The following is a 27,500-nucleotide window of genomic DNA, read 5'->3' on the forward strand; positions in this document are numbered from 1 at the left end:
AAAAGGTCCTAATCGATTTACTCATTATCATCCGGGCTGTCGAGAGGAGGGAGAGGGGAGGTGAACGATTAACGTATTTCAGACTTTGTTGCTTTTTGTGCTTTTTGACTCCCCTAATTCCCCGAGTTTTAACCCCGAACTTGGGCCCCTTTACAAAGAAAGTAGGTACCTAGTGCTAGTCTTTTCCCTCGTGCATTTTTCTTTATGTCCTTCTCCTTCTTATGAGCGGAGTGTTGGTGACACATCGTGTGCGCGAGTGCTTCAAACCTTCAGTGTGTTTGGTTCTTTTCTGTTCTGTAACCACTCATGGCTTTTGTCTTAAATAAAATACAGGATCAAGAACGAGACCAACCACATCCCAGGAAGGTAGTGATCTCGGTTTGGCTGACGTTCAAGATGTGTTCGAGGAGAAACTTGGAAAACTTAGGGAAAAAATCTGGGAAACGAAGCTGCGATTGGATGCTTTGAGGGACCGCAGAAAAAAACTGCTGCTGATAAGCGCCCGCGATCGGCCTATCGAATACCCATGTCCCTGTTACCCTGGCAACAGCACTGAGCGTGAGAGGGTCACTCGGGCTAGTACTCGGAAAGGTGGCGAAAAGCCTGAGGACAATAGTGAGGATGAAGGTAAACGAGTTGATAAAGGAGAAGTAACCACCTTAAGGGAGATTTATGAGCTGACGTTTTAAGCGTTAGCTTGTCCTTGAAGCCGATTGAGCAATTGTGGTCGTTAGTGGTTCATGAAGGAGCTTTTTTAGGGTTGTATACCGGAAGACGAATGCTTTATTTAGTGGAAAGGCTACAAATCAGATCAAATCAAATGTTCGTTCTTGATGAGAAGAGAAACTGGAGTTCCCAGGATAACACCATTTGGTGCAGAGGAGAGAACCAATTTAAACTCAACACACACTGGTGAAGGCCGCATTACTGAAGGGCGAGTGTTCTCACCAAGGTGAACTCCCTGCTCCCTAAAATTTAAAGCTTTGTGGTGTAAAAGCAACTTTGAAAAAAAAAAACAAAAACAACAGAATTCGCAATAGAAGCATCCTTACATTGAATGTGTTTGACTTGTAATTCTAGAATCGTCGTTAGCAGCTAGAAAAGGACGAAACAAGCCTCTTAATCTGATGTCACGCAAAGTGGAGCCGAAGAAGAAGAAGAAAGTGAAGACCAGTTTGAGGCGCAGCAAATGTAGTAGCCCGGGAGTTAATTGCTTTTACCAGACAAATGATCACTGGAGGCTTCCTCCTCTTTGGACAGGTTAATCATATTAATACATTAATTAATTAGGTTAATCATATTAGAGCGAGTTTCAATCGAGTGTCGTAAAACCAAAACCGAAGTAAATTTTTTGGCCAATCAAAAAGGACGGAGACAATCCGGTAAACCAATCAAATCTCGAAGTAAGCCGACATAAAGCGCGGGAAAATGTCCACGCGCGAGCCGTGGCTGGTTCTGGTTTCACTTTTGATTGGTTGAAAAGTGGCGCGAGATTGAACCAATCACTGAGTGAAGTAATGAAAAACCAAAGCAATTCGCTTATTACTTTTAACACTCAATTGAAAACCGTTTTAATACATTGTTTGTAAAAAGTTTCCTCTTTTTTATTAAATCCTTCTTTCATTAGTTTCTTCAATGCCCATTCATTCATTGTTGCGAGTCACCCGTTCGTTCGTTTATTCATTCATTCTTTCATTTATCCATCGCCATCGGTCCACATATCGATTCATTCCACTGCTTGCCTCGTTCTCGTTGACCATATCGGTACGTCATGTGTTAGGCCGAGTGCCCTTCTTATAAAAAAAAGACTAGGACCTCGAAAGTGCCCTTGAGGTTGTTTTGTTTTGCCTTTATTCAAAGAGTGCGATTTTTATTTAAATTTACTGTATTTTAAATTATCTTTTACAGGAGGAGGATTCTGCTTTTGTCCAAACGCTGCAAATAATTCTTACTGGTGTTTGCGAACAATAAATACCACTCATAACTTCCTCTACTGCGAATTTGTTACTAATTTCTTGGAATTCTTTGATCTCAACCAAGATCCTTATCAGGTAAGGCAAAATGGCCGACATTTCAATTCTCTTTACCTGTTCAGGTCTGTTCAATATTAACTTGACAAAATAAATTCGGTAACATTCGAGTTTAAAATCGGTACGAAGGTGTAAAAAAGTCACTTCCTTTTTTTTCTTTAGATTTTGAAAGTGGGTTTGCTTAACACCTGACTGGCAATATTTTGAGCTTTGATTTTTATTCGAAGCCCGTTTACTTTGAGTGTAAGTTTTGGATTTCACGGTTCGCCATTACTCACGTTCAATACTGACCGATCGGACCTCAGAGGGTTGGATCCAGGGAAAAGTGACGTCAAAGGTTCACTAGCTTAAAATTTCAGTGAATGCAGCTTATTATATATGCAAACCGCGAATTAAAAAGTTTGAAAGCATTGCATTCTTCTTAGTCTAGTGAGCCTTTTGACGTCATTTTCTCCTCAATCCACCTCTCTCAAGATCTTAAAGTTGATAATGGCGGACCATTAAATAGAAAAGTTCCAGTTAAAATAAACAGGTGTCTTTTTTAAATCAAGGCTTAAAACTTTAGTCGCCTAGTGTTTAGTTAACATAGTTTTGAAATCCGAAGAAAAAATATGCATTGATTTTTTGGTCACAGGGGAACTTAAATCTGTGTTTCTCTCAAGTGCGACCGCAGCCAATGAATGCAACCCTGATCGATTACCTCATTGGTTGGTTTGTTGATTGATTGATTGCGTGATCGATCGACGTGTTTTGATTTGTTGGTTCTGAGAAAGTGCTTTTTTCAATTTCAGCTCTATAATGTGATTCATGAGGTAGATCCTGGAGTTTTGTCGCAGTTACACCAACAATTAAACAGGATGAGAGCTTGCCAAGGAGAGGACTGCACTTGTTATCATGGCAAAAAGTATAATGTCGCTACCACCTCCTCTCCGTTAACAGCTGCTCTGTCGCCAAGTGTATGGACAAGACCTGTTGTAGCTGTAACTACTGAAAACAAAGGACTATCAATTGTAAATGCCAGTGAAAATCGTGTTGCTTCGAACATAAAGAAGATTGGGAATCTAACAGCATTGAACCCAAGTCTTTCGGGTTCCAGTCCTTGTCCCAAGCAAAGTCGTTCGGAAAAGATCCAAAATCTTTGGGGACCTTTCGTAAGTACTCCCGAAGTACCTATCGATGTATCAGAAAAGGCAGACTCCTTGATGAGTTTAACTGTCACGACATTCAAGTCTACGGAGTTGAAACTGCAGACAGAACATTTTACAACACCTCTGCTTTCACCGACAAAGTCGATTGTCGGCAAAAAATCATCCACGACTTCAAAGCCGAATCCGATGTCATTCGGTGAAACCACGATAAACGAAGAGACTGAAGTGATTCCTACAAGCGATGCCGAGAGGCCGATAGAAAATGTATCACAACCGACGAATGGCTCCGAAAATGTGACGACAGCAGTTGTTGCGACTTCGGCGCCCGAACAGAATTCTTCAAAGACCGCGCCTTTGATGAAGGTACCAAAAACGTTGAATGTTAACGAAATCGCTGTAAGTGAGTATTCGACGGTAAAACCCGCACGTCGAAAATCCTCAAAACGACGAAAAAATGGGGAGAAGGAAGGCAAGGGACCTTCTAAAAAATCCAAGAAATCAAAGAAAGGTAAAAAGAAGCAAGTGGGAAAAGCTATTTCGCTGGTGCCGAGCGCTTCTGGTGAAGACTTTTTTGAACTTCAAAAGAACCAAACAAGAACAGACACGAAATCGGAAAAAGAAAAACCAGTTTCGGGCTCATCTAAGAACAACGAAGATGACAATCGACCATCACCGAAAAACTCTCGGAAGCAAAACAAAAAGCCGTGGGAAAAAAGACTCACGACGAATTCAAAAAAACGAGATAAAAAACCAACCAAAAAAAACACCTCACCACGAATCAACAACGAAGGGATGGGTGAAGACGAAGGCACTGTGTCTCCTTTAAATGGCGGCGATGGGCTTTAAAAACGAACGAGATTGTTTTAAGAGAATAAATGCAAGAGAACTGGAATCTAAAAAATTCTGTAGTTCGAAGAACGCGGGATTGTTCAGGAGAAAAAAACTCACTTGAGTTGTTAAACCAAAAAGTCAAAATCTGTGACCAACAAAACGACGATTACTTTTCAGATCGTTGAAGCTTTTTTCATGTTTTAAATGTGAAATATACATGAGTGTTTCTATGGGCGTATCCAGTCTGACGTTAATAGTTGAGTGTTGCCTGGTTTGGCGAGTCTCACCGGATTGCGCTCTTGTTTGGCACTGCGTTCGGTTGTTAACTAAAAACGCCGAATTATGCCTATAGAAATTCTCTTTGATCAAGTTTTATTCCAAATTTGGAAAATTTTAAACGAAGTTTAAGAGTGATGCTTGTTTGTTACATTGAAGTAGGTTTTAGGTATTTGTGAGCTTAGGCAAAACAATGAGGATCATAATGGCTCGAGCTTTTGGGTAAGTTGACGTTGGATCAGACCAAAGCAAGAAAAGATCTCTGTACCTTTAACCCGTTTCTCAAAAGTTCCGAAAACTTCTCGAACCCAACAAATAACCATGATCCTTGAAATGCTGGTTTCGTTATGTTTCAAGGGAAAAAACACAAATAATTGCCTGATTTCATGCGCTATTGCTGGTTTGCAAATGACGTCATGGTGACCGTGTCGGTTGGCAATTGTAAGGGCTGGGAACCAAACTTTATTATTATGCAAATTCTGCGGAAAGAAATTGTATTGTATTGCCATCCAACATGGTGGCCAAGAAAAAAAACGTCGTCCAGGGGAATTTATGACACCCGAAAAGATTTCGGCGGCATTTTTGAGAACGCACTCAGATTTTAGGAAACCTTCCAAGATTTTTGGATCTGTCTCGGAGGTCATTATTTTTTCTGCATTCAAACTATCAAGACTTTTTTACACGTAATTCCTTGTGATGATTATTTCCTTTTCGTTTCAAGATATTTTAAAATACCAGCTCTTTAGTATAGGAGGGTTGTGGTCAAAAGTTTTTCGGGACTTTTGAGGAAAGCAGACCAATGGTGAACTCTTACACATAACTGTGGAATTTGTCTTAACTACCCGTGTTTGTGTGCGTGCGTGTTTGTGTTAAATTATCCTTGCTAGCTTCGTGGCTACATGAGCTTGTTCACTCCCATGTCCCACTACCGAAACGATAAAATTCTTTTGCTATTAAAATAGCGGTTAATTCCTGGAAGTTTAATTTTGGGCATCAGTGCGCGTAGGCTCAAAACCCAGGTTCTATTTTTGCCTTCCTGGTATTTAATATAAATTTTGACTATATTTTTATGCATTAATAAATTTTATTTTTCACATCATTTTTCGATCCTTCCGGTTTCCATATCTGACGTCTTTTCATCAAAGATGGCGTCTGTTATGAATGGCCGTTTTCATACTGAAGGGGCATCATCAGTCTAGACGAACCTTGCGTCTCTCACAATCAACCAAGCGTTTTTATTTGTCTAGTGGGAGCTGATGAGCAAAATCCTAGTAGTATCATTCTTTACAGTATGCCAAAGTAAACAGGTCAACTACAAAATGTTTGCCGAAGTTTTTCCCACGCTTTTCTGGTATATAAATGGCCAAATTAACCTCGGAATTTAATTCCAAAAGCTAAAAAGAAACAATGTGAGTGAACAGTTAGCTCATCGAAAGCATATCTTGTTTACCGACAAAAAGGAAGCTTTATTGCATTTTTCTGCTATGAAGCATTCGGTGCTCGCTATTGATAAGACAGTTCCTCCAAAGGAGGCTAGTAGCTTCTGCCTTTTTTTAAATATAGTTGAAAAGCTTTCTTGTTCTGAAATTTCTGTTATTTCGAAATCGTATTGAACAGTTAAAGTTTGACAAATGCAATCAAATTTTGGTTGAGATATCATTTTTCTATATTGCGGTTCAACTACCATGTAGTTAAAAACATGCATTGTCATAATTATTTTAGGTGTTGGGTGATTAAAGTTATACAGGAAATTTGCGAATATTCTTTTCTTCTGTCTCCATTGCTGCTGATTCCTCGTTTCGTGCCTTTTTCAACAATCAACGCAAAGTACCCGGAGAAAACGTCTTGGTGCAGAGAACCAACAAACTGAACCTCACATATGATACCGAGTCTGGAAATCGAACCTGGGCCACATTTGTGGGAGGCGAGTGCTCTCACCACTACGCCATCCCTGTATCCCAATCTCTGGACACAGCTAACAACGATGTAATGTACAATTGCTCGTGGACGAACAAAATGATCAAATGGGAAATGTTTTGGTGCACCAAGTGAGCGAAAGTATGTTTTGCTTTTAAGAAACAGGCGGTTTTCTGCAATGTTAAACAGTAATGCTAGGGGTAGTCCCGACAATTATGGATAGGTGTGTCCCGCCAAGTTTCTCAAACCCCGACCCTATTTAAGGGTAGAAAATCGAGATTTAGTACCCTTTTTAAAGTCCAAAAGGCCTTGCACTTACGGCAATACAAGCTACAAACGTCCCTTTAAAATGGCTTTGTTAAACTTGAAAACGTGTATTCAGGCGTGTAGTACAGTTTTAATAGACCATATCTTTTTCGTTTGCACGTTGGGATGGATACTGCAATTTAGTGACCCTATCTAAGAAGTATCTAAGGATCACAATACCAAAAAGGATACCCTATCGTAAATACTTATTTCTTATCAGAAATAACACACAATCAGCATCAAACAGACGCATCATTTCAAATCCAACGCGCAAAACGAAAAAGATATGGTCTATTTCCCTATTTAAGGATTGAGCACCTCAGAAACCCTAAGAAACCCCAGCTTGGCTGCCCAGTTGCAGTAGTGGGTTCATTTGAATAAGCTATCTGCCGCTTTAATTCTTCAACTTCCAATTTGACATTTTGAAGTTCCAATTTAAGAGCATTACACCCTTTGCAGCTATGATGCTGTAATCCAGGAGAGGCGGGTACATCCAGGTCTAAGGCTTCCCGAACTACACCTTCCATGTTTCCGGTAGTTGATTCATCGTTGTCGGCGCCTTGGATGCCACCAGTGGCATCTTCAACGTCGCGAGGTGGATCACTACTTTCGCTTTGATTGCCTTTGTCAGCAGGGAGAAAAGCCTGCATTTTTCTCTTCACCTCCTTTTGATCCGTTCTTTGAACTTGCAGCGTTTTTGTTGACGGATATAGAGTGAATGTTACTCCCTTGGTCTTCAACGAAGTACATCTCTCGCTACTGGACAGCTTAGGTTCAAGCAATTCTAGCTTGTCCGCGCAAAATTCCTTCAATTCATCGACGGTTCCATCCCAAGTATATAGATTACGATTTCTGTCGAATCCTAAGGCCTTACAGCGTAAAATTTCAGTAGACCCAGGCTGTGAAGCACTCAAAATTACGGAGCTCTGTGAAGTCTGACCGGTCGCCGCCATTGCCAGGCATGTGTCCTTGTGTGGGCCCATTTTAATTAGTAGGGCTAACGCTCACACGGTCTATATGGGTAGTAAACTAGCACTTCACATGCCAACGTTTTTTTTTTACAAATTGTCCGCCAATCAGGATGTGTGTATTTGAGTTTGTTGGGTGGCCACGGTAAGGCGCGTTGTTTGGTTGTTTGTTTGTTTGTCATTTATTTATTTGAGCAGGTCGAAGTTTTGGCAGCTATTCAGCTATTCACCCACCCATACACTCACAGAGGACAGCCACTACACCTGGAATTTCATCGCCTACTCTTCTCGAATAGTGTGTGGGTTCTTTAACGTCCCACAGGGAACCAATGAACATGAAAGATATTTGTGAAATCGGGCCTCCTCAGTTATTTTAAGACCCTGAGTGTTGGTCCGGCCGGAGTTGAACTCACGACCTCCCGCATGGCAGCCCGATGCTCAACCGCAACTGAGCCACCGGTTGCACTGTAAGACAACAAGACTTAGGGACACACTGAGGACGTGATTATGTCAGCAGCAGCCAGAAAATCACAATATGCGAAAGAAGGTTTCTTCACGTACGACGGCTGTAAGAGACATAAGAATGTCACAGAACTTTACTTATTTTTTGCGATTCCTAACCGCGAAAAGACTGGAAACAGGTCTGCATATAACGTTCAGCAATTCATTGATGATTGTGTGCAGGGAGGCGTCGTGTGACCTCGAGTATCACATGTACAAATTTGGAAAGTCACCTTAAAGATCTAGAGGAAGGTAAGCCATACAATTTCAAGACAGAACAATCAATCAACACATCATCCTAAGAGGCGTTCATCTCATGATTACCCAGTGCTCATGAATTCAAAGCAAAGAAAACAATAATGAACTTCTGTATGTATGTACGTTCCCTGCTTTTCTTTCTTTTTGCTTTCGTCAGCCCAGCGAAAGCAAAAAGAAAAGAGACCTCTGCTAGCAGGAAAATATGTACGTAGATTGCACATAACTGTCAGACAATAGCTTCAAAAAATACATATTTATTTCTTAACACGACTTGTGAAGCAAAATATAAACTATAAATTGTCTAATGTAACAACGAATTATTTGTGGTGTAATTATTTGAAAAGTAGAGGCAACACAAAAATTCCATCACCTAATTTACAGCTAAATTTAAACTTTGTGTTTAAGCTCATAAAATACCATCCTTGGTTAAATTTTACACAACTTGCTAAGACAATTTGCATGGCCTTACTTTACACATGCCACTGAAAGAACCATGTACGCTATCCAACTTAATATCCACTTTAGCTCCCCCCAACAGGAGGTCACAGGTCATATAAAGAACAGGTCATTGGTTCAACAAAGTGAAACAAGTTCTTTTTCAACTCTCAGTTTTGACCAAAGTTCTATAAGTTTGATAATATAAAAGAAATCAGCTAGTGCTTAACCTTATTCTAATTAAGAGAAGTGCGATCATCTGGGTCCGGTTGTTCAAAAGCCGATTAACGCTAATCCCAGATTAAAAATTAACCAAGAAGTTTATTTCTCTACTCTCAAATGCTGTTCGACGTTGATATTCGGATAAAATTTACATTAGTAGATGTTGATCTTGAAAAACAAAAATAAGCAAAAGAAACTTTAACCAAAAAGTTGAAAACATGAAACAAAAGTTTACGGTAATCCTGGATTAAGTTAATCGGCTTTCGAACAACCGGGCCCTGGATGTTTAGTCCTGAGAACGACTGTTTAGGATGACAGTGACTGATGCTTCGACAACCTGAGCAAAAGTGATGTAACATCAGTAGATGGTGTAACCATTCTGGTTGTTGATGTGATAGGTTATCTAAGGGTCAATCCACACTGAAGACAAACTCTCTTTTTGTCCTGGGCCAATTTACATTACGGTAAGCCTGTCAACCCTTATCCTACAGGGGAGTCAGATTTCTGGATTTCTAGTGGTTGTTTGTGAGGTCTGATGGCAATACAAATTGAAACCAGAACTTGCCAATGACACCTGTCATGAAAACAAAAGAAAGTTAACACAGACAAAAATTTTGTAAGGGTTTGAGGCAGAACAGCTGCTCCTTTGATAAATTTGTCTGAGTCAAAACATTTTGTCCTAAAACCTTGCTGGACAAACCATCTGCACTGATAAAAGTTACGTGTTGACAGATTTTTTGGCTTAAACAAACAGTTTTGTCCTCAGTGCGGATTGACCCTAAGATAGCACGTTAGTTGGCCTACTGTCAATGTCATCGTAAACAGCCTTTCTCAGGAGTACATTCACCCAGACACTGGGGCACTGTCACGCTAAATTTGCTGTTTTAGGTCAAAACTGGGTAAAAATCTTAATTAGTAAATTTGTTTTAGCTCACACATACAACATCCCCGACAACCCACTAAGAAGATCTATATGAAGTGTATTTATGGCACAAACAGCTGATAGTATTTAATTTTTGTGACTTTTTGGAGATATCGTTTCCATCCTTGGCCACAAAAAAAACACAGAATAGCTTCAGTGCACTTCAGTGGTTATTGGTAACAAAACTAGAGCATTATTTTTTGGTCTTCATTAATGCAAAGACTTCTTTCAGTGCCTTGAAGTTTGACTAAAATAGCATGACACTGCCCCTTAAATTTAATTACCATATGACTCCTGGGTTCAAACCATTTATGAAAACCATGTTTATTTTAATTTTGGCCAGTTCTCATCAACAGTAACGAGAAGACAGGACCAAAGTTGAAAAGCAGTTATTTACTTTGACCAACTCACTGCAGTTACACAAATTTCTGGAGCCAAAATGATTGTTGAAAACTGTGTTGGAAGTTAGATTTCACTTGAACACTGTACCTGGGCCTGAAGGATCATTAAAAGTTGTTTCAACATAATGGTAAAACAATGACCTGAGGTGTGACCTTGGATCTGACCTTAACCCTTTGACCTGTGAAACACTTTCCTGTCAAAAACACAAATTATTTCAAAACCCTTAAGCCTCAACTTGTCATAGGCCGTCAAATGGCCCTCTAGATTGGCTTAGGCCCTAAAGGACATAAGGAAATATACACCAATGAACCACTGCATTAACCCCAAACACAATAGAGCTGCATTTATACTGATACAGAGAAATAAGAATTTGTAATAATTATTATTGCAGGTTTGCATGGTACATGATTTTGAACACTGCATACTTGGAGACAAGTCATCTGCACAAATTTTTTCAGCCGACGATAATTGGCGGTTTTTGCCTCATAAGAGATGCTGGCTTTTCAGCATAGATACTTGTATTCCACATAAGCAAATGTCTCCTTAAATTTAGACAAATTATCATTACTTTCACATCCACAACAGGAAATAACAAATTGTGTTGTATCTCTGAAATAGTATGTGCACTATGACTGGCTGATTTAGCAGGCTGTATTCTACATTACAGCCCGCTACATACAGCCTACTAAATTCGAATTTTGATGCAACATTTTCTTGCAAGTTTTTCATGTTGTTTATTTGAAAGAACTTTGTGAAATTGTTTGAATCTTGCAAGCAGCTATTTCAAAAAGCCATTAAGTATTAGTCATTTTTCAGATTTTTACACATGCACCTGTACAGTTGAACACTTCCGCTTGACTTTAACAAGTTTTCTTTCTTTAGATATAATAATAAATAAATATCTTAAGTCTGTACTGTAAGTTAAGGAACATCGTTTTTTCCTGTTCATTTAATTGCGTGGTCTTCACGTTTTGTGCTTGGGCCATAAATTAACAGAAAAAATTCGGTTTGTAACTTACAGTACACTGACCTCATTGTAACTCAGTTGGTACCGGTAATAGAGGTACACTGTACATGGATCTGTTTCACGTTAAAGTTGGCTTGTTAAATTTTCTTGTGACAACAAAGCTCGATGCTGGATGGTCACAAATTTCGTACCTCAAGTAACTATTTAAATAAACAAATACTGCTTCAATTTTCATGGCTGGAAGATACTATGCAAATATTCCTTCAGTTCTTGAGTTCATCTGGGTTATAAATAAAAATCCTTTGAAACTTTGTTCCTAATATCAAGTGCTCATTATATCTAAAAGCTATAAAACAATGCATACAGCTGTATGACCAAAATTCTGTTTAGGTCTTCTTTTTCTGTAGCCCAGGATCATGGCAGAATATTTAACTGGAAAGTCCAGTAAGCAAACAACCTAATTTCAGAATCTGCTCTCACCTCTATATTATGATGAATATTTGGGAGAAGGCCAATACCAAAATTATAGCCAGTGGCAATGTAAGAGAACAGTAATTTTTTTTATGTTGTCAAAATAGTTGCAAATAATTATCATAACATATTCCTTTACTGCAGTCCTAAAAATTCCATTTGGTTTTAAACCTCAAAAATAATAGTCAAGAATAAGATGTAAAATATTATTTTCATTTCATTCCTTTTTTTCAAGTTTAAGTGGTTTATTCTTGAAGCATTGCTAAAAGTTGAAATCTATATCAAATGCTCAAGATCCATATATTACACAAAATAATACATCCATTTCATTAAATAACACGCAGCAATCAGTTTGAATTCCACATAATATCTACTTAAGATCATCTCTATAATCAACAACAAGACTGAGTACCTTAAAGATGGTACTGCAACTTGGAATTTTCTTAGAGACCATGATCCCTGTTGGATAGACTTTTTTGTAAAAGATTAAATTTTTAATTCTCAATTCATCGTTTGACCATATAAAATGATTCTGAGAATGGTCACTGCACTGAAACCAATGGAAAGTCAAATGGATTGTTTCACCGAAAACATCTTGTCATGCAATGAATAATGATTACTGGTATTATTGAGTATGATCTATTCTTGCTGCATGTGTAATTTAAAAGTTAAAAAAGTACTGCAAAACACAAAAATACACAAGTACAAACATTTATTAATACTGTTGAGACCCTGATATTCTTTGCATGACTCTTACTGTCTTCCAGCTTTGAAACAGAAGAATCTAAAATGAAAATCACAAGAATGATGTCAAGAAAGGCAAGTTCTACACATACTATATTTTTAAAGTAGTGATAATACTGGAAATGCATATGTGTAGATGCAGTTGTCCCCCAATTGAAAAGAGGTATTTTAGTCACATATGAAATTGCCTTTGCAGATTGATCCTTTTTTCGCCTTGTTTAACTGTGTTTGCCAATTAAGGTTAAAGTTGTTTTTATTTGAATGTTAAATTGGTCTTAACCTTGGAAAATGCATGTTGTTAGAGAGACTAGCTTTGACATGCAGATGGTACAGGTTTCTACTCTGGACATTGGAAAACCCACAGACAGTGAGTCATACACTTTTGACTTTAATTTTCAAGGGCTTTATATTCGTACTTGTGCCGTCGTCCAGGTCAAATAAAGACTCATACAGATGAGTTGCATTACTCCAAAAGTCATTCTTCGGATGAGTGAAATTTCATTCAATGTATTTTTCAAAGTTTCAAAATTTTTATTACAGGAATTATTACCTGCATGCACAATGTATTTCAAACCACTTTTTGTTTCTTGGAACTTCAAGAATAGGCAACTTTCATCTTAATTGGTGTCCCATTTTTTACCACAAGTAGTTGTATTTTCCATGAAAAATGGGCAGGATCAATTGTTATGTTTTTTACTGCTGGTGTTTTCATGAATGACTGCATGTACATGGGGAGACTGAGGAACCACTACTCAACACCTTACCACCCTGTGCTATTAGAGGGTGATCTTATAAAAAATTAGTGAACAATGCTCTGGACAAACAAAACTTCTTCACTCTCTTGTTTGGGCACACTGCCATAGATAATTAGACCATGGCATTTGGTTGCTTAGTTTTGACTTTGCCTCAATTGCGATTTTCATCCTACGTTGGTAATTCATGGCGAACATGATGGACAGAGTTTTACCACGTCATAATGCAGACTGAAATAGTTTTGGGCAGTACTGTAGATTGCTGTCTCAGCCAACAACTCAGTTGCACTGTTCTTAAATGTGTTGCATTTTTAACAACAAGTTTGGCCTGCTTTGAAAATGTAATATAACATGGCATTCTGTTTACATGATATTGTATCTTTGTGCTCATGTTGACTTGTTTTGAGACTGATGTCACCTTTGTCAGGAGGACAACAACAGTGGAGCCAAGATGGCATCATATTTTAAACAAAAAATATTTGTTTTTGTTGTTAATTAGTTAATGCTGTAAAATACTACAAACCTTCTTGAGCTAAATCACTGATGTTGCGTGAAACTGTTGATCTTGTTTCTAAGAATTGAAGTTCACATTTTAGTTAAATTGTCATTTTACAGAATCTGATACAATCTTGACTTACACTGTAGTGCAGTTTTTTCATAAACACCACTGAAGGCAGCTTTGCTTCAACCTTAAATCATCCACCTTCCTCTCTCGCATTAATTTTGTTGGACTACCAATTCTTTAAGTCCAATTCCACGAGTGGTTATAAAGATGTCTGTGTCATCTTTCGTTCTCACAGTGCTCAAAAAAATGATACATTAATCGAAGGTATTTCAAGGGCCTTAACTTGTCTTCACTATATTGTGCCCTTCTTCATTCCTGTCTCTCTTCTTTCTTATACAATCATGATATACCGTAATATGATGAATGGAGGGAAGAATAAAATAAAATAAAATAAAAACCATAAAAATACAATAGTGTTTTCATGTAAAAGGCCCTCGAAGGGAGTCCATTGATGGCCAACTGCATGCTGATGGCGACTTTAGAACCATTACAACCAAAAACTACCATGTACCTTTCCATACTCGGTGCAAATGTGAAATGCACTTGTGTAGTGTGTAGTTTATGAGCAAATGTGATGAGACAAGAATTTAGAAATTTCCCTGTTATCAGAGAAGATGAGAAAGTTTATATAACCGGTATTGCATGACATTACATCACTATTACAAAGCTACAATCCGGGTCAAAAGACTTTAGGACACTTGTCAAATTTTGGGCAAAAAGCAGAAATTCGGAGACCGTGAAAAAATCAACATTAGGGAGCTTAAGCACGCATGTTTTTGAGACACGGACGGCAACCAGTAAGGAACATTTTGCGTCCCAGGACAGTGGTGTCCCCAAGAGTTTTATACTAATCATCTCTAAAAGAGAAAAGATACTTGGCGATATAAATGTAGTTGTGTGAAGACAAGTCAAAAGGGAAAACAGCTCACTTCCAGTTGCCGTCCGTGTCTCAAATATGCGTGTGCTTAAGTTCCCTATTGCAGTGCCGGGATGGGGGAGGGGGGATGGAGGAGGGGGAAAAAACGGGAATTGTCCCAACAGTTTTCACCGCAATTGTGGGTGTAGCACTGCTGTTTATTACCAACAACTTTTCAAAAGTTTAGTCCTTTTTCAACTGAAAAAATACCTTTTTCTACAAATTATAAAAATAAGTAATTATTACTAAAAAAGAGAGAGCATAACACCATAATGATAAGCCAGATAAACCTAATTAGCTTTTACTTCCAAAGAGAAAGCATAACAAAATAATGTCATCTTGAGTATTTTAGATTAGACTTAATTACCTTTTGTTATTGCTGTTGTGGCCAGTTGACTTTCTTTTGTCTTTTTCCAAAGTGTATTTCCTTTGACTTTCCCTGTAACCTTCTTAATTGGTTCTTTGCGCTTTTTCTCCACAACAACTTCTAGCAGAAAAAGAAAGATAATTTTTAATGACAATTGATATTGATCCTCTTCAATATTTGGTTGTTACTAGAAGTAATTCCCATGGGTGTGGCTTATGCTCAGGGTTAAGCAATCACAGGGTTGTGGAGGCTTGATCCAAATGCTAACAATAATAAGTTTTTCACAATGCATCATCTTTGAGCAACTAATTTAGTGCTTATTCATTGAATGTAGACCTATACATTATATATTACAGGGCTCAAAATTGACAAAAAAATCTAGTTGCAATATTTTCAACAAGATACAAAAAGTTAGTCACAATTTCATAAATCCTAGTTGCAAAATTGTCATGCTGCACTGTGTTGTCAGCGGTTTAGCAAAACAGAATGTGAGCCTGCAATGCTTCTGTGTAAAGAAACCGCTCAAAATGGCGAATGATCGAAGGAATGGAGTTGTGCATGTAATATTGCACTCAGCTAAATTACGCTACCTTCAGATTGAAAGAAAATTCACAGCAAGAAACAAAATCATTTTGTCATTTCTTTATTTGTTTTAGCAAAAGTAGTGGCAACTTCTAACCCTTTTGTTTCAAAAGTGCAAAGGTGAAACAAGTCGCTAATTTGCGACTTCTCCAGATATTTTAGTCACAAAGGGAAAAAATTTAGTCACAAATGTGACTGTATTGGTTGCAATTTTAGTCCTGTGTTAGTGTTCTATTTTCTATGGCCCCATCTGCCATCTCTATATACTGCCATCAGGGCTTGACACTAATGTTTGACACCACTTTTCACTTTGGAGATTAGGTTTCAAAATTTATTTTCCACCTCAAAATTTCACTTTCCAAAATGGGTTGCAGTATTAAAGTTGCCTACTTCAGAAGTAATTAAAATGTTTCTTGGTACCGTCAGTGCGTTATTTGACGTTATTGAGATGCCCTAATTTCAATGATTAAAATAATTATTTATTGAAATTGGGCCATCTTGACGTTGAACCACCAGCCCACCACATTTGCAGTCCAGGTCGAGGATCACAGTTAGCGATGTTCACAGGGTGCTTAGATATGAATCCTCATGAGCCAGTCTAGAATGTCCACTATCTAGCATTTCCTTAAATTTGGCTTTCTTCAAAGTCATTTTCTATTTGTGTAGGCTCATCATCACCACTTGAAATCCGCATAAATCCAAAACAAAAAAGGTCATCTTTGAAATCCAATATCGCGCATTCAGTTACCACAAGTGATTTTTTTCGTGTGCTGTACGGTCCAGACTTCCTCAGACAGGAGCTCTTCAATATGGTGGAAAATGAGGTTAAATCCTGGCAAACATTTGCATTCATACCTGCGAGGATCATAGCTTTACTTATAATTATTATTGTTGATGTTGATATAATTACACGTCATGGCTCATATTTTTCTTGGTTTAACCCATTCACATGTACTGGTAATTGGCAAGTAAAATCATCTGGCATTAGCAGTGAGAGTCAAATCTTTAAGTCTTGCTCTTACTGTAAGTGTTGGAGGGTTAAAATTTTTCAAACCAGTTCAATTTTGAGATTTCTGTCAAATATTCATTGTCATAATCTGAAACAAGGAAAAATCAATATTGCACTACATGTAGTTTGAAAGGTTTTGATTAGAACCAATTAGAAAATTGATCTGATAACAACATTATAAGCGTTAAGTGAAGTTTCTCTTGGTAAAAGAAATATGATTACTTGGAGTTTTGTGTAAATTAAGCTAATGGGCGTGTATTATTATACGATAATGGAGCTTGAGCAAACATGAATGCAACAAGAATGGTGATGCATTCATTTAAAATGAGTGCAATTCTTCCAAGGAATGCCATAATTCCCCACTCCTGCTTTGATGGTCCTATTAAAACTTGATGGATTATTTCAAAGTATTGAGTGTACAAGTATTTAACAACATTACTATTTTGTAAAGTACTTGTTTACAATCAATGTTTAGTTTACCAATAAAGTTTTAAAGATTTTGTCACTTGTTTCCTTTTCACTTGCTGAAAGACTTTGTTTGGTAGCCGATTGTTTTGATAAATTTGCGTAAAAGGCTGATGCCAAAGTCAGTAAGACGTGAAGTGCATTGTATTCAGTGACACAACCTTATTATAGGCTAACTCCATACCAACATTACCTCACCACATAGCTTTGAATATTATTGTGGGAAGAATGCATGGCTTTCTTGGTTGCACACTAAACCTGAGGATGATGGCTGATAGTGTTCAAGGCAACCATCTGCCACTGGGAGAGGAGTTGTAGGTTTACAAAAGTTGTTAGTGCTCATGGAACATCCAGAGTGGGCAAATTATTGTTGCAATGATGTATACTATACCCAAATCGGGCAAAGCAACATCCCTGCCCCAAGGTGGCCATGAACCACCACAAGAGAACATACACAGAGGAAGCAAACTGTAGTCTTGAGTCAATTTAATTTGCAGTCACTGTGACAAAGTGTCGTTTCCTTACCTTCTTGTAAAGCTAGTGTTCGAATTCTGATATCCACCCATGGACTTCTTAATTTTTTTCTGCCTCTTCTACCATATTTTCCAATGGCTCTGATCTCGATAACATATGTTGTATTCGGTAAAAGCTCCTTTATAGTGTACATGTGTATATTCCCCATGATGCGCTTGTCTGTTACCACAATGTTTCTGAATTTGTTGTGATGATTGTCATATCTGAGACTCCATGATAACTTATATACATCAACAGGAAGCCCTGTTACATGAAAATGTCAGAGATAATAAAATTATATTAAACCAATAAATCAAATAATTATACAACTTTTTACATAAACTAAACAGGTTACACTTCTCTAGGATACACTATGTACTTATACAAAAAATAATAATAAATAATGTATATTTGCTGCAATGGCTAATTCTTTATCACAGGGCACAAGAGAGTTTGTTGCAGCTTCAGTCTGATCCACTGACAACAAGAGCCTGAATCACTGACAGCTTCTATGTCTATTCTGCACATTTGGGATGTAGAGTAAATGTTATTTGCTGATGCTTACTCAGTTTGCCTTCTGCCGGCTTCCTCCATGAGACATCGACATAAACATGATTTTTAACTCTTCTCATGTTGCTAACCCTCAAATCCCTTGGTGGTCCTGGATTTTGAGGTTTTATGAAAACAGATTTGCTTGGAATACTGAAGGAGCTGTTGCTATACTGATTGACAGCTGCCACTTTGAATTGTTGCTTTGCTGATGGCTGAACATCAACTTGGACAGAGTGGGAAGTGGTCTGTGTAAAAAAAAACAACCTTACTGATGACATCAAACTTACTAATAATATTTCTGTTTGATAATCTCACTTTATTATTTTTATTTTTTGTATAGGAATGCATAGGAACTGATATGTGAAAGGCAAATTCATGTGTACATTTAGATGCACATGTAATTTTATCTCAATGCACAATGAAAATTCCAATAGCACTGCTTGAAATAAAATAAAAAATTCCAGGTTGTCCCTGTTTCAAAAGCCAGGCAACTAAACCCGTAAATTTGGTTGCCCTGATAAATGCTTGGTTTATGTCCTTTGGGAAACCCCCTACTATTAAATGCATGCTGTGTTGAGATGCAATACCATGGTGTTAGAGCTTGAGTATCTCATAGTTCTAAGTGTGCATCTGTGGTTTTCTTGTGGAACTCTGGCTTTAAGTTTTAGCTTATTCAAAATGGAGTCTTCGACCTCTGTCGCCAGCTACATGTGAATTTTCCTTGTCTGACAATTTTCTGTATGAGCTACAGATAATTATTCAAAACCATGGGAAAATGCTCAACTGCAGCAAATTGATTGTTAACTTCACAGTACCAATGCTGGAAATAACAGTCGGCCATCAGACATTGTCCGACCAAATTTTGAAAATGTCCGGCCAATTTCACATTATGATCGGACATGATGACCGAACATCTCACCAGCACATCTTGAGTTCTCTTCTTCAAGGTGTTGTCAGTCAATAAATTATGCCAGGTCCAATTTGTCAAAAGTCCGACCAAAAGGAAGATTTCCAGCACTGCAGTACTATCAGACATTGACAACAAAAGACCGTCGAGTGAGTTGGGTGCTGATTATGTAAAACATTTTCTACTTTTGGCCAAGTTGTCTGTTGTTTTTTCTTCAGGCAGCCAACCTTTTCATTTCACCAAAAACTAGTCACCCAGTAAACTTTCTGGTCATTTGGGACAACGGGACGACCGCTAATTTCAAGCACTGCAATAGTTTAAAAATACTGTAGTTGTAGTCAGGCATGATAAAGAAAAATTAAAAAACTTGTTGTCACTGACTAAAAAACTTATGTAAAAAGGACGTTTCGGTCAAAATACTATGACCTTCTTCAGCATAAAATGGCAATAGTTATCTTTCAATAATATTATAAATAAATTATTACACCTTGTAACCAAAGAACTAAACAAACCCACACATGTAGCTTTCACTCACAGCTTAAATAACCTTACAACTTATAGGTAACATTTGTTAATAAAGTTCTACTTATTAACTGAGAACGAGGTCTTTATGAGAAATTCTGACACTGAGGCATGGCAGTATCAACTGAGCAATGACGAAGTCGATATAGCAAAGCCAAGGATTTAATTCTGAACATTTTGTGTGAACTAACACATATTCTGTCAAAATAGATGGTTACATTTAAGGCAAATGGTTACAATTTGTTAAGGTACATTTTCAAGATTGACATCCTCAAGAAGAAACAGCCAGACAAACACCAATAAATGCAGAGAAATGCTAAATTATTTAGCATTTACTGGATTCCCTTCAGTTTTGTTTTTAATTTGCATGATTCGTTATCAGCCTGTTGGCATTATGGTAAAATAATGACCTGGCACTTATCCTATCTAATAGTGTATAAGCACTCATAATTTTTATCAGCAACTAGTACTAGCTGTATAATAATTTTTTAAAATCAGTTTTCCTTGTCATGTGCATATTATTCATATTATTATGGTCCGCCTTGACCCTCACAAATTAACGAAAAGGTAATTAGGCTGCTTATTACAGTCTTATGATAATTATTGATCATCATTATCATCAAATTCCAATATTAATGGTCCATTAATCATTCTTCCAAGGTCGTTAACCCATAATATTGACCCCTCATACACTTTTAGACCTGTCACCTTCATATCCACTTAACAGATGTGATGCTAACTTGTGAAAATTTCTTCCAATATGGCTGGTATTACTTTTTTGAAAGAATTCAGTTTATGCACACTCTCACCTGTTTAATTTCTGTCCAGGCATCTGCAGGGGTTGAATTTGACAATGAAGCTTTTTCTGTTTGTCTTGACATGACAATAAAAACTGTTCCTGGAGGCCAAGTTCCATTCCAACTTACAATGTAGGCATGTCTTCTAATGGACACTTGGACACTCTCTGGTCTCATCAATACACCTTATCATTAAAACACATTGGTAGGTTATGAGCCTCTAAGTAAGAGTGAAAATAGTTGCTGTGACTGTGGGTTATTAGTGGACGTAACTAAACAACGAAACAGCGAAACGTAGCACCAAAACACCATGTATGACCCCACCACACATTGAATGCTAACCGACAAAGCTTGGATTTGAGATTAATCACTCACTGAAAAACTATGTCCCCATTCACCCATTGACATCCAAACCGGCCGAAACCGGCCAGACTTAGTATTTTACTCTGTCTAACGCCGGACGATCTTACTCATCAATGGGGAAACCCTGGGAGTCAATGGGTTAAAATAATATCGTTATTGTTCTTAATCTCAGTCTTGATCAGAATCCTAATCTTAATCTCAATGAAATAGGAGCAATAACGTTTTAGCGCTAATTAGCCCTAAAACAATATTTAATCTCAAATCCAACCTTTGTCGGTTAGTATCCAATGTATGGTGGGGTCATATACAATGTGTTGGTCCTGCGTGTCGCTATTCCGTGGCTTAGTAATGCCCACTAATAGTGGGACTTGACATCTGATGATTCATTGGCAAGACTGGATTGCAACAATGATCTACTGTACAATATCATTGTGGACAATTTTGCAGGAAAGGAGTTCCATAGTGGTGGGAGGAGATTGCTGTCACCACTGTGCCATCCCTGTCTTTCAGGTGCTTATTTGCAGGAAAGGAGTTCCATATTAAATTAGATCCTTGCCTAAGCTCAAAGGAATCTGGCCTATTAACTTCAGCTATCATTAATTATTAATGATCAATAGTTGAATTCCTTTCAGCTTAGGCAAGGGTCTAATTTAACATGGAACTCCTTTCCTGTGAATAAGCACCTGAAAGACAGGGATGGCACAGTGGTGAGAGCACTCTCCTCCCACCAATGAGGCCAAGGTTTGATTCCCAGACTTGGTGCCACACACGTGGATTGACTTTTTTGGTTCTCTACTCTGCTCCAAGATAATTAAGAAATTTTCTCCTGGTACTCCAGTTTTCCCCTATCCTCAAAAATGAACCTATGATTTGATATGAGTTGCTTTGATATCTATACTGCCCCCGGGGCTAAATACAGTATTGTCAATTTAGTGGAACTTGTTCATTACATCTTTGTTGCAGTGCAACCACTAGAACACAAAATATTTAAATAACATAAAGGTCTTTTGCTGGGACTGTCACATAAGGTTCTTTACGAATTGCAAGAAGTCCTTATAGTGGATTTCACAGAACTTTTGACAGGTGGTTTGCGAAGTTCGCTTCAAACTTGCCAAGTTCACTTCAAACTTGGGAATTTCATTACCTAACTGTCAATCAAATGGCAAACTTTGAAACGAAATTGGGAATTTCATGGCAAACGTCGTGGGAATGAACACTGAAAACTGATCACAAAAATGCGTTGTCCTCGCAAGCTGCTAAATATTGGATAAGTCTATTTTCATTTTCAACGACAAGGATCAATGATTCCTGTGGAGTAACGCTGAATTTCCTGAAAGAATATAAACCAAGATCTTGCGTTAAGCTGCGGATGATCGATGAACGTGACGGGACATTTTTGGGCAAACACTGAAACGTTATTCTCTACCAGTTTGTTTTGGATTTCACTGCTGTAAATGCTGGGATTGGTAGTTTTACAAAACTCCATATAAATGTTCACATCATTCAGCACGCGCTGTCTGACCGAGTGCTATTTCCTCCTTTGTTGTCTTCAATATTCCCTCTGCGAAGTCTCAGTCCCTGTCCTATTTGAGATAGTAGTTCTATTCTAATTTTTAATTTTGTGTCGGACAAAACTTGGAATTGCCTTTCCTTGCACGGTGAAGGCACTCATTTCAAAACAACAACCAAGAGCAATGGTGAAATTACTTCACCACATTCCCATGAAGTTCGGCGCAAAATTCCCAAGTTTGTTTCAAAGTTTGCCATTTGATTGACAGTTACATAATGAAATTCCCAAGTTCGAATCGCACTTTACAAACTGCCTGTCAAAAGTTTTGTGAAATCCACTGTAACAACATCAAAACTGTTGGTTTTTTTTAGAACTTATAATATTCTTCAAACAGGAAAGAGAACAAACTCACATTGATTTCTGGGAACTTCAAGTGGACAGGATGAATTTAAGTCTGCAAGATGAAGAAAATCAAGATAAAATGTGAAAAATTACAATCTGTTGGCAAAAAACAATGCCCTGTGGGCTAGAAAAAGTTGTTTCATTTCCATAATGTATGGTATATTGTCACAAAATTAAAGGTGTCATCATTTCTAAAGGTGGTTTCCTTTTCAAACTTTAACCCATTGATCCCTAGTAGTGAAAATTAGTAGATTTATTGGACTATTTAACTCGTCAATGGGGATTGGTTTAGGAGTCAATGGGTTAATTTTGATGTGTGGAAGTATACAACCGCAAAAAAACGTACAGCAATTCTGCGTTTGGATTGCCAACAAATCAGCTTGGAATTATAGTGTGAATGTGAAACTGGACTCCGGAAAGGGAAGCTGGTATTTCATTCATTGATTAACCATCCCCAATGGTTTTTAAATATAATTATGTTAATATAACAAGTGCTGCAGTTGCACTGACATCTGCTTAAATTCTCTAGCCTTTTGATGGAATTCCATTAAGAAAGGAACTTTAAATTAGCAAATCGAATGTGGTTCAGCGTTGTCTGTACTCTTATCAAGAATGATATTTGACATCACAGTGGTCAACGTCAAAGAAAATGTTTATTTCAGAGGATAACCAAGATCGTAACACAAGGAAAGAGCCAGCCTTTTCTAATACTTTTTAGCAATCTGAATGGTTTGTTTCCCAAAATTAGTGTTTCTGATTGGCTACACAAGCAGTGTTGTCTAGACTCTTATAGACGACAGCAAATTAGCCAATCAGATTGTGAGGTTACAAGTAATTTTGGTAAAATATGGTTTTGTAACAAGGACTTGTGGTTCATGCTTACCTTTTAGATTTAAATGCTTGAGGAACTTGCAAGAATCTCTGCAAACTTTTTCCAACTTGGTAGACTTCATGAAATTGACACTCTAATTCAGAAAACATGGACAGTGTGGGTTTTTTTTAAGGAAACCCTTTTAATAAAGCTAAATATTTATAATAATTTAAGATGTACCTTATTGAACAAAATAATATACCGGTAGTTCAAATTGATTCTACTTACACAAAATCTTGAACATGACAATACTTTGGACAATTTTTTTTCCTCACAAGGCTGCAAACACTGGTGAAAATAATTAGAAAACATATTTTTGAATGACACTTTTTAACTGTGTAAATATGTTTTATTACCTCTTATTCCATGACATTCACCAAAAAATTTAAATTTTTCAACTTACTGCCAAACAGTGGCTGTTGTTGTCGCATTGAACTGTGATCTGTGTAGAAAAGAAAAGAAAAGAATTCATATTAATTGCTTGTAAAGGGTTTGTCATTAAAGAGTAAGTTTAGTGGGTGGTACTGTAAAATCAACCCTCCCCACCCCCCTCTCCTAACCTAAGGGCTTCCCATCTGAACGGTAAAATTGCCTGGAGGTTGGCAGAGTAATATGTCACATTTTGTTCCATAACTGAAAATAACAACCAGAATCATTTGAAACACTAACAGAGGCATGCACTAACATTATAATTAGATTTAAATAACTGTATTATTTCCTTTTCAAAAGTATCACAGCAAAAAACTGGTGAACAAAGTCTTGTGGTTTGCCTCTTCTTTGTTGCCTGGAAGCCTTAAAAAGTCTTCCTCCATATTAAAGCAAATAATAACAGCAAGAAAGCTGTGAAAGGCTTTTCTTTAATTTCAGTAATTTTTTTCTTAGCATGTCCTCAAAACTGATACAAGTGGCTTGTGCTGTTGCTAGGTGAATCTAACAAGACGGTGATATTTCACTCTTTCTATTAATATTATCGTTATTGTAGATAATAATAACGAACATTAATGATACTGTATCGCTGCAAGGGGGAAAAGGTGTACAGATTACCGTAAACAAAGACGTTAAATTAAGATGCCTTCTGTGGCCCGATTCCTACAGCAAGGGGAAGAGATTCCCACAATTTTGCATAAGCGTTGTCTTCATAATTTGGAGAAGCCACACCAAACTCAGAGGTGCACATCTTGCTTCATGTAAACCTTGCCAGGCAATACTAACAGAATAAATTACTGTTATCTTACATGGCTATCTAGCTGTGAAATTTCATTTTCACATTTTGAGTTTTTTTTCCCAAGTGCATGTGATAGGTACTGGATTTTACAATAACTTTTTCAAACTTTTGAACAAAGGTTAATATTGCAAACAAATATGTATTTAACTTTAAAATGTAAGGAACGCCATAATATAAAACAAGACTTCTTTTTGCAATCTAGTGCTATATTTTGAATATGCTATTCATGCAAGCGGCAAATTACGGGATATTTCAATGCAGCAACCAACTTATTCGTGATTCCGGTTTGACCCTGTCAAACGGGAAGTACACGTGCCGCGCACCGAGTTTTCTGCATTTTTCCGAAAAGTAAAGTATCAATTGTCGATGACAAGTTTCTTAAGATCATTGCTTTTCACTCCTCAGATTGTCTTTAAAACTATTCAGATCCTGGAGGGTTTAGGAAATATCAACCAATATCAAGAAGCAAGCATGTTTCAAATTACAAATTGACTTAAACTTTTGCAAAACTAGCTAACAAAATTTACGTTCATTCGACCTTACAAAAAGGCAAGAAATGATACAAGACGATTTTTTTGCCTACTGCAAACCGGATGAAAATCAACCGAACCGAGTTAATTAATTAATATAGTAAGCATTTCCTTAATGCAGTTCATTTCGTTCGAAGTATTTAAACGCCAGTTGCTTCAGAACTGCTCGGAAATTGTTCAGATCATAGAAATTTGAATTTGAAAGACGAATTTTGTTTTGTATTGTCATTTTCTTCATATTAATAAATTGAATACAAGAATGTCCTGAGTGCAAACAAACACCTTTCAAATTAAATTTAAATCCGCATAAGCTCCGACACTAAGTTGCATGCTAAAAAAGCATTTGCATGCTGACAGCAAAAAAACTTTCCTCTTGTTCACTTGATTCCTCTTTTCATGAAATAACCTTAAAGACCTTGAACAACCTTCTTACTATGTGAATGAAGGGTCTGTTTGAATATTCTGCTAGATTCTTGTTACGAAATGTTCCTGACAGGAGAGATTTCATAGCAGGTACATTTTGCTAAAAGCAAGGGGATCAAAAGTTAATGAACTCGACGCTAGAATAAACGAATTTTACTCAGAGAATAGCAAGAAATTTAAAATTGGAATGTACAAGGAAATATGTAAGTACATTAGGGTCTTTGATCTCCTGCAGAAATTAGTGGCGCGAAGTTATTATCATGAAAATGAGATAAAAGATATAAAACAAGTTTAGATGACTTGGAATCGCTACAAAGTCGAGACCAAGAAGCTACTTTTCTATCACTTTGCAAAAGATCATAACCTGTCTACGGTTTTGGCAACTGGTACCGCAAAATCGGACGAAACGGCTCACCTGAGAAATACATCGGCTTCGGCATTTTGCTGAAGACCAGCTTGCGGAACCAACTGAAAAGCTCGTTTTTCCAATAAAGGCCAACCAAACGATTATCAAATAATATGACAGGACTTTTGCATAAAGATTCATCGCCCGAGAAAGAAATGAAACCAAGGTCGCGAGAAAAAATTAAAAGTGTCAAAACGGCTCTGTTACCAACAGACTTGGAGAACAGCAATTTGCATAACAAATTTCTCACCCACGTGTACCGTGCATTTGTAAACAGAAGGGTGTAACTTTGCAAAGAGGAGAATTGCTAACCTGATCAAGCGATTTTCTCTCTGGAGCCAGCGTTACCTCATACCTCATGTCGTCTCTGGCTTCAACAATTTCCATATTCTTTTTGTTCGAAAAATCTTTCTTTCTTTCTTCTAACCCTAACCCTTGTTTTCAGTCTTCCTGTTTTAAAATTTCAAGCCCCTTTCAATTAAGTCATTAAGGCTTCATCCATTTAAGACATTTAATATGGCATGTCAACGTCGCGTGCTTTGGCATTTCGCAGGCTTCGATTGATAACTCGTGATGCAGTATTTTATGGGAAATAAGTTCCTTTTATTCATCATTAACCTTAACAGGATATATCTTTGTCATTCTTGTCTTCAAGTGGACAAAGCTTGTTCAGTGAATAGTCTGTTTGAAAATTAAAATCTCTCAACTCGCTATCCGGCAGTGGAAGCGAATTCGTCAAACAAAGTTCACATATATCGCTTTGTAATTCGAAAAAAAAAATTTATGCTAATTACTGGGGAAAATAACTCTTTGTTCTCGATTTCTGAAACAATAGAGATCGGGCATTGTTAGACAAGTTCAGGCAAAAAATTAATAAAAATGTGATCGATAGCAGATAGTTTAAAAAGATATCTCAGCAAAACAAACGAAACTTTCAATACTCTCTTCTCAAATATGTGAAGTATTTTTTACCTCGGAACCAGTATATAGTTTAGCTTCCAACGTGTCAAATTTAATTTGTCGTTATCAGTAAGGCTCTTTCATTTTTATCCGAGTGTCCCTGAAATTTTTCCTTCTAAACATAGCGAATAGAGTTTTAAATATGGAGACATCGATACCAGTGTTGTAAAGTTTAATACTACGTATATTAAAGTTCTTTAGTTTTTTCAAGCGAAAGTTATGCATGTGTCGTCAGATTTATTTTTACCTACAAATCAATGATTCCTCGCTTATTTTTGGCACCTTTATTTACCGATGTGTACCTATTTTGGGAGATTTGTGAAAATAGCGGTCTCTATTTCCCATTTAAACATTTTCAAGTGAAAAAGGAAAAGAGGCTGTCAACTTGTGTGTGTTGTTTTTTTTCTTGTGCTCTTATAAAGCCAATGGCACACGGTTCAACATTGTGCGTCATTTGTTGACCAA

The 27,500-nt window shown here is 37.3% G+C and overlaps 2 protein-coding genes and 1 long non-coding RNA gene across 6 annotated transcripts in view; 2 read left to right on the plus strand and 1 right to left on the minus strand.

The window, feature by feature from the left end:
* LOC138032467 (putative extracellular sulfatase Sulf-1 homolog) overlaps positions 1-6,040 on the plus strand; it is a 25,124-nt gene extending 19,084 nt beyond the window's left edge. For both annotated transcript variants that reach the window (XM_068880148.1, XM_068880149.1), the window contains exons 9-12: positions 334-627; positions 1,081-1,260; positions 1,909-2,051; positions 2,822-6,040. In XM_068880148.1, coding sequence (XP_068736249.1) covers positions 334-627; positions 1,081-1,260; positions 1,909-2,051; positions 2,822-4,024 — 1,820 coding nt within the window. In that variant the 3' untranslated portion in view covers positions 4,025-6,040. The remainder of the gene's footprint in view (positions 1-333; positions 628-1,080; positions 1,261-1,908; positions 2,052-2,821) is intronic.
* A 2,081-nt stretch (positions 6,041-8,121) lies between these two features.
* On the plus strand, positions 8,122-18,143 carry LOC138032289 (uncharacterized). The gene is made up of 3 exons (XR_011128318.1): positions 8,122-8,229; positions 12,422-12,473; positions 18,008-18,143. It is a non-coding gene; the product is annotated as an uncharacterized lncRNA (long non-coding RNA).
* Positions 11,879-26,307, minus strand: LOC138032288 (anosmin-1-like). 3 transcript variants are annotated; one of them, XM_068879932.1, is made up of 11 exons: positions 26,085-26,307; positions 23,895-23,933; positions 23,720-23,779; positions 23,504-23,585; positions 22,631-22,672; positions 20,358-20,530; positions 18,133-18,364; positions 17,580-17,831; positions 14,999-15,115; positions 13,674-13,721; positions 11,879-12,438 (listed from the first exon to the last, which is right to left on the minus strand). In XM_068879932.1, exons 1-11 carry the CDS (start codon positions 26,214-26,216, stop codon positions 12,323-12,325), a joined length of 1,293 nt encoding a protein of 430 aa, XP_068736033.1. In that variant the 5' UTR covers positions 26,217-26,307; the 3' UTR covers positions 11,879-12,322. The 3 variants fall into 3 exon arrangements, with proteins under 3 accessions (XP_068736033.1, XP_068736032.1, XP_068736034.1); XM_068879931.1 differs by having other exon boundaries at positions 14,999-15,118; positions 26,085-26,306; XM_068879933.1 differs by lacking the exon at positions 17,580-17,831 and having other exon boundaries at positions 14,999-15,118.
* Between the last annotated feature and the right edge of the window lie 1,193 nt (positions 26,308-27,500).

This window comes from Montipora capricornis, chromosome 14, assembly GCF_036669925.1.
Source record: "Montipora capricornis isolate CH-2021 chromosome 14, ASM3666992v2, whole genome shotgun sequence".
Classification (NCBI taxonomy): domain Eukaryota; kingdom Metazoa; phylum Cnidaria; class Anthozoa; order Scleractinia; family Acroporidae; genus Montipora; species Montipora capricornis.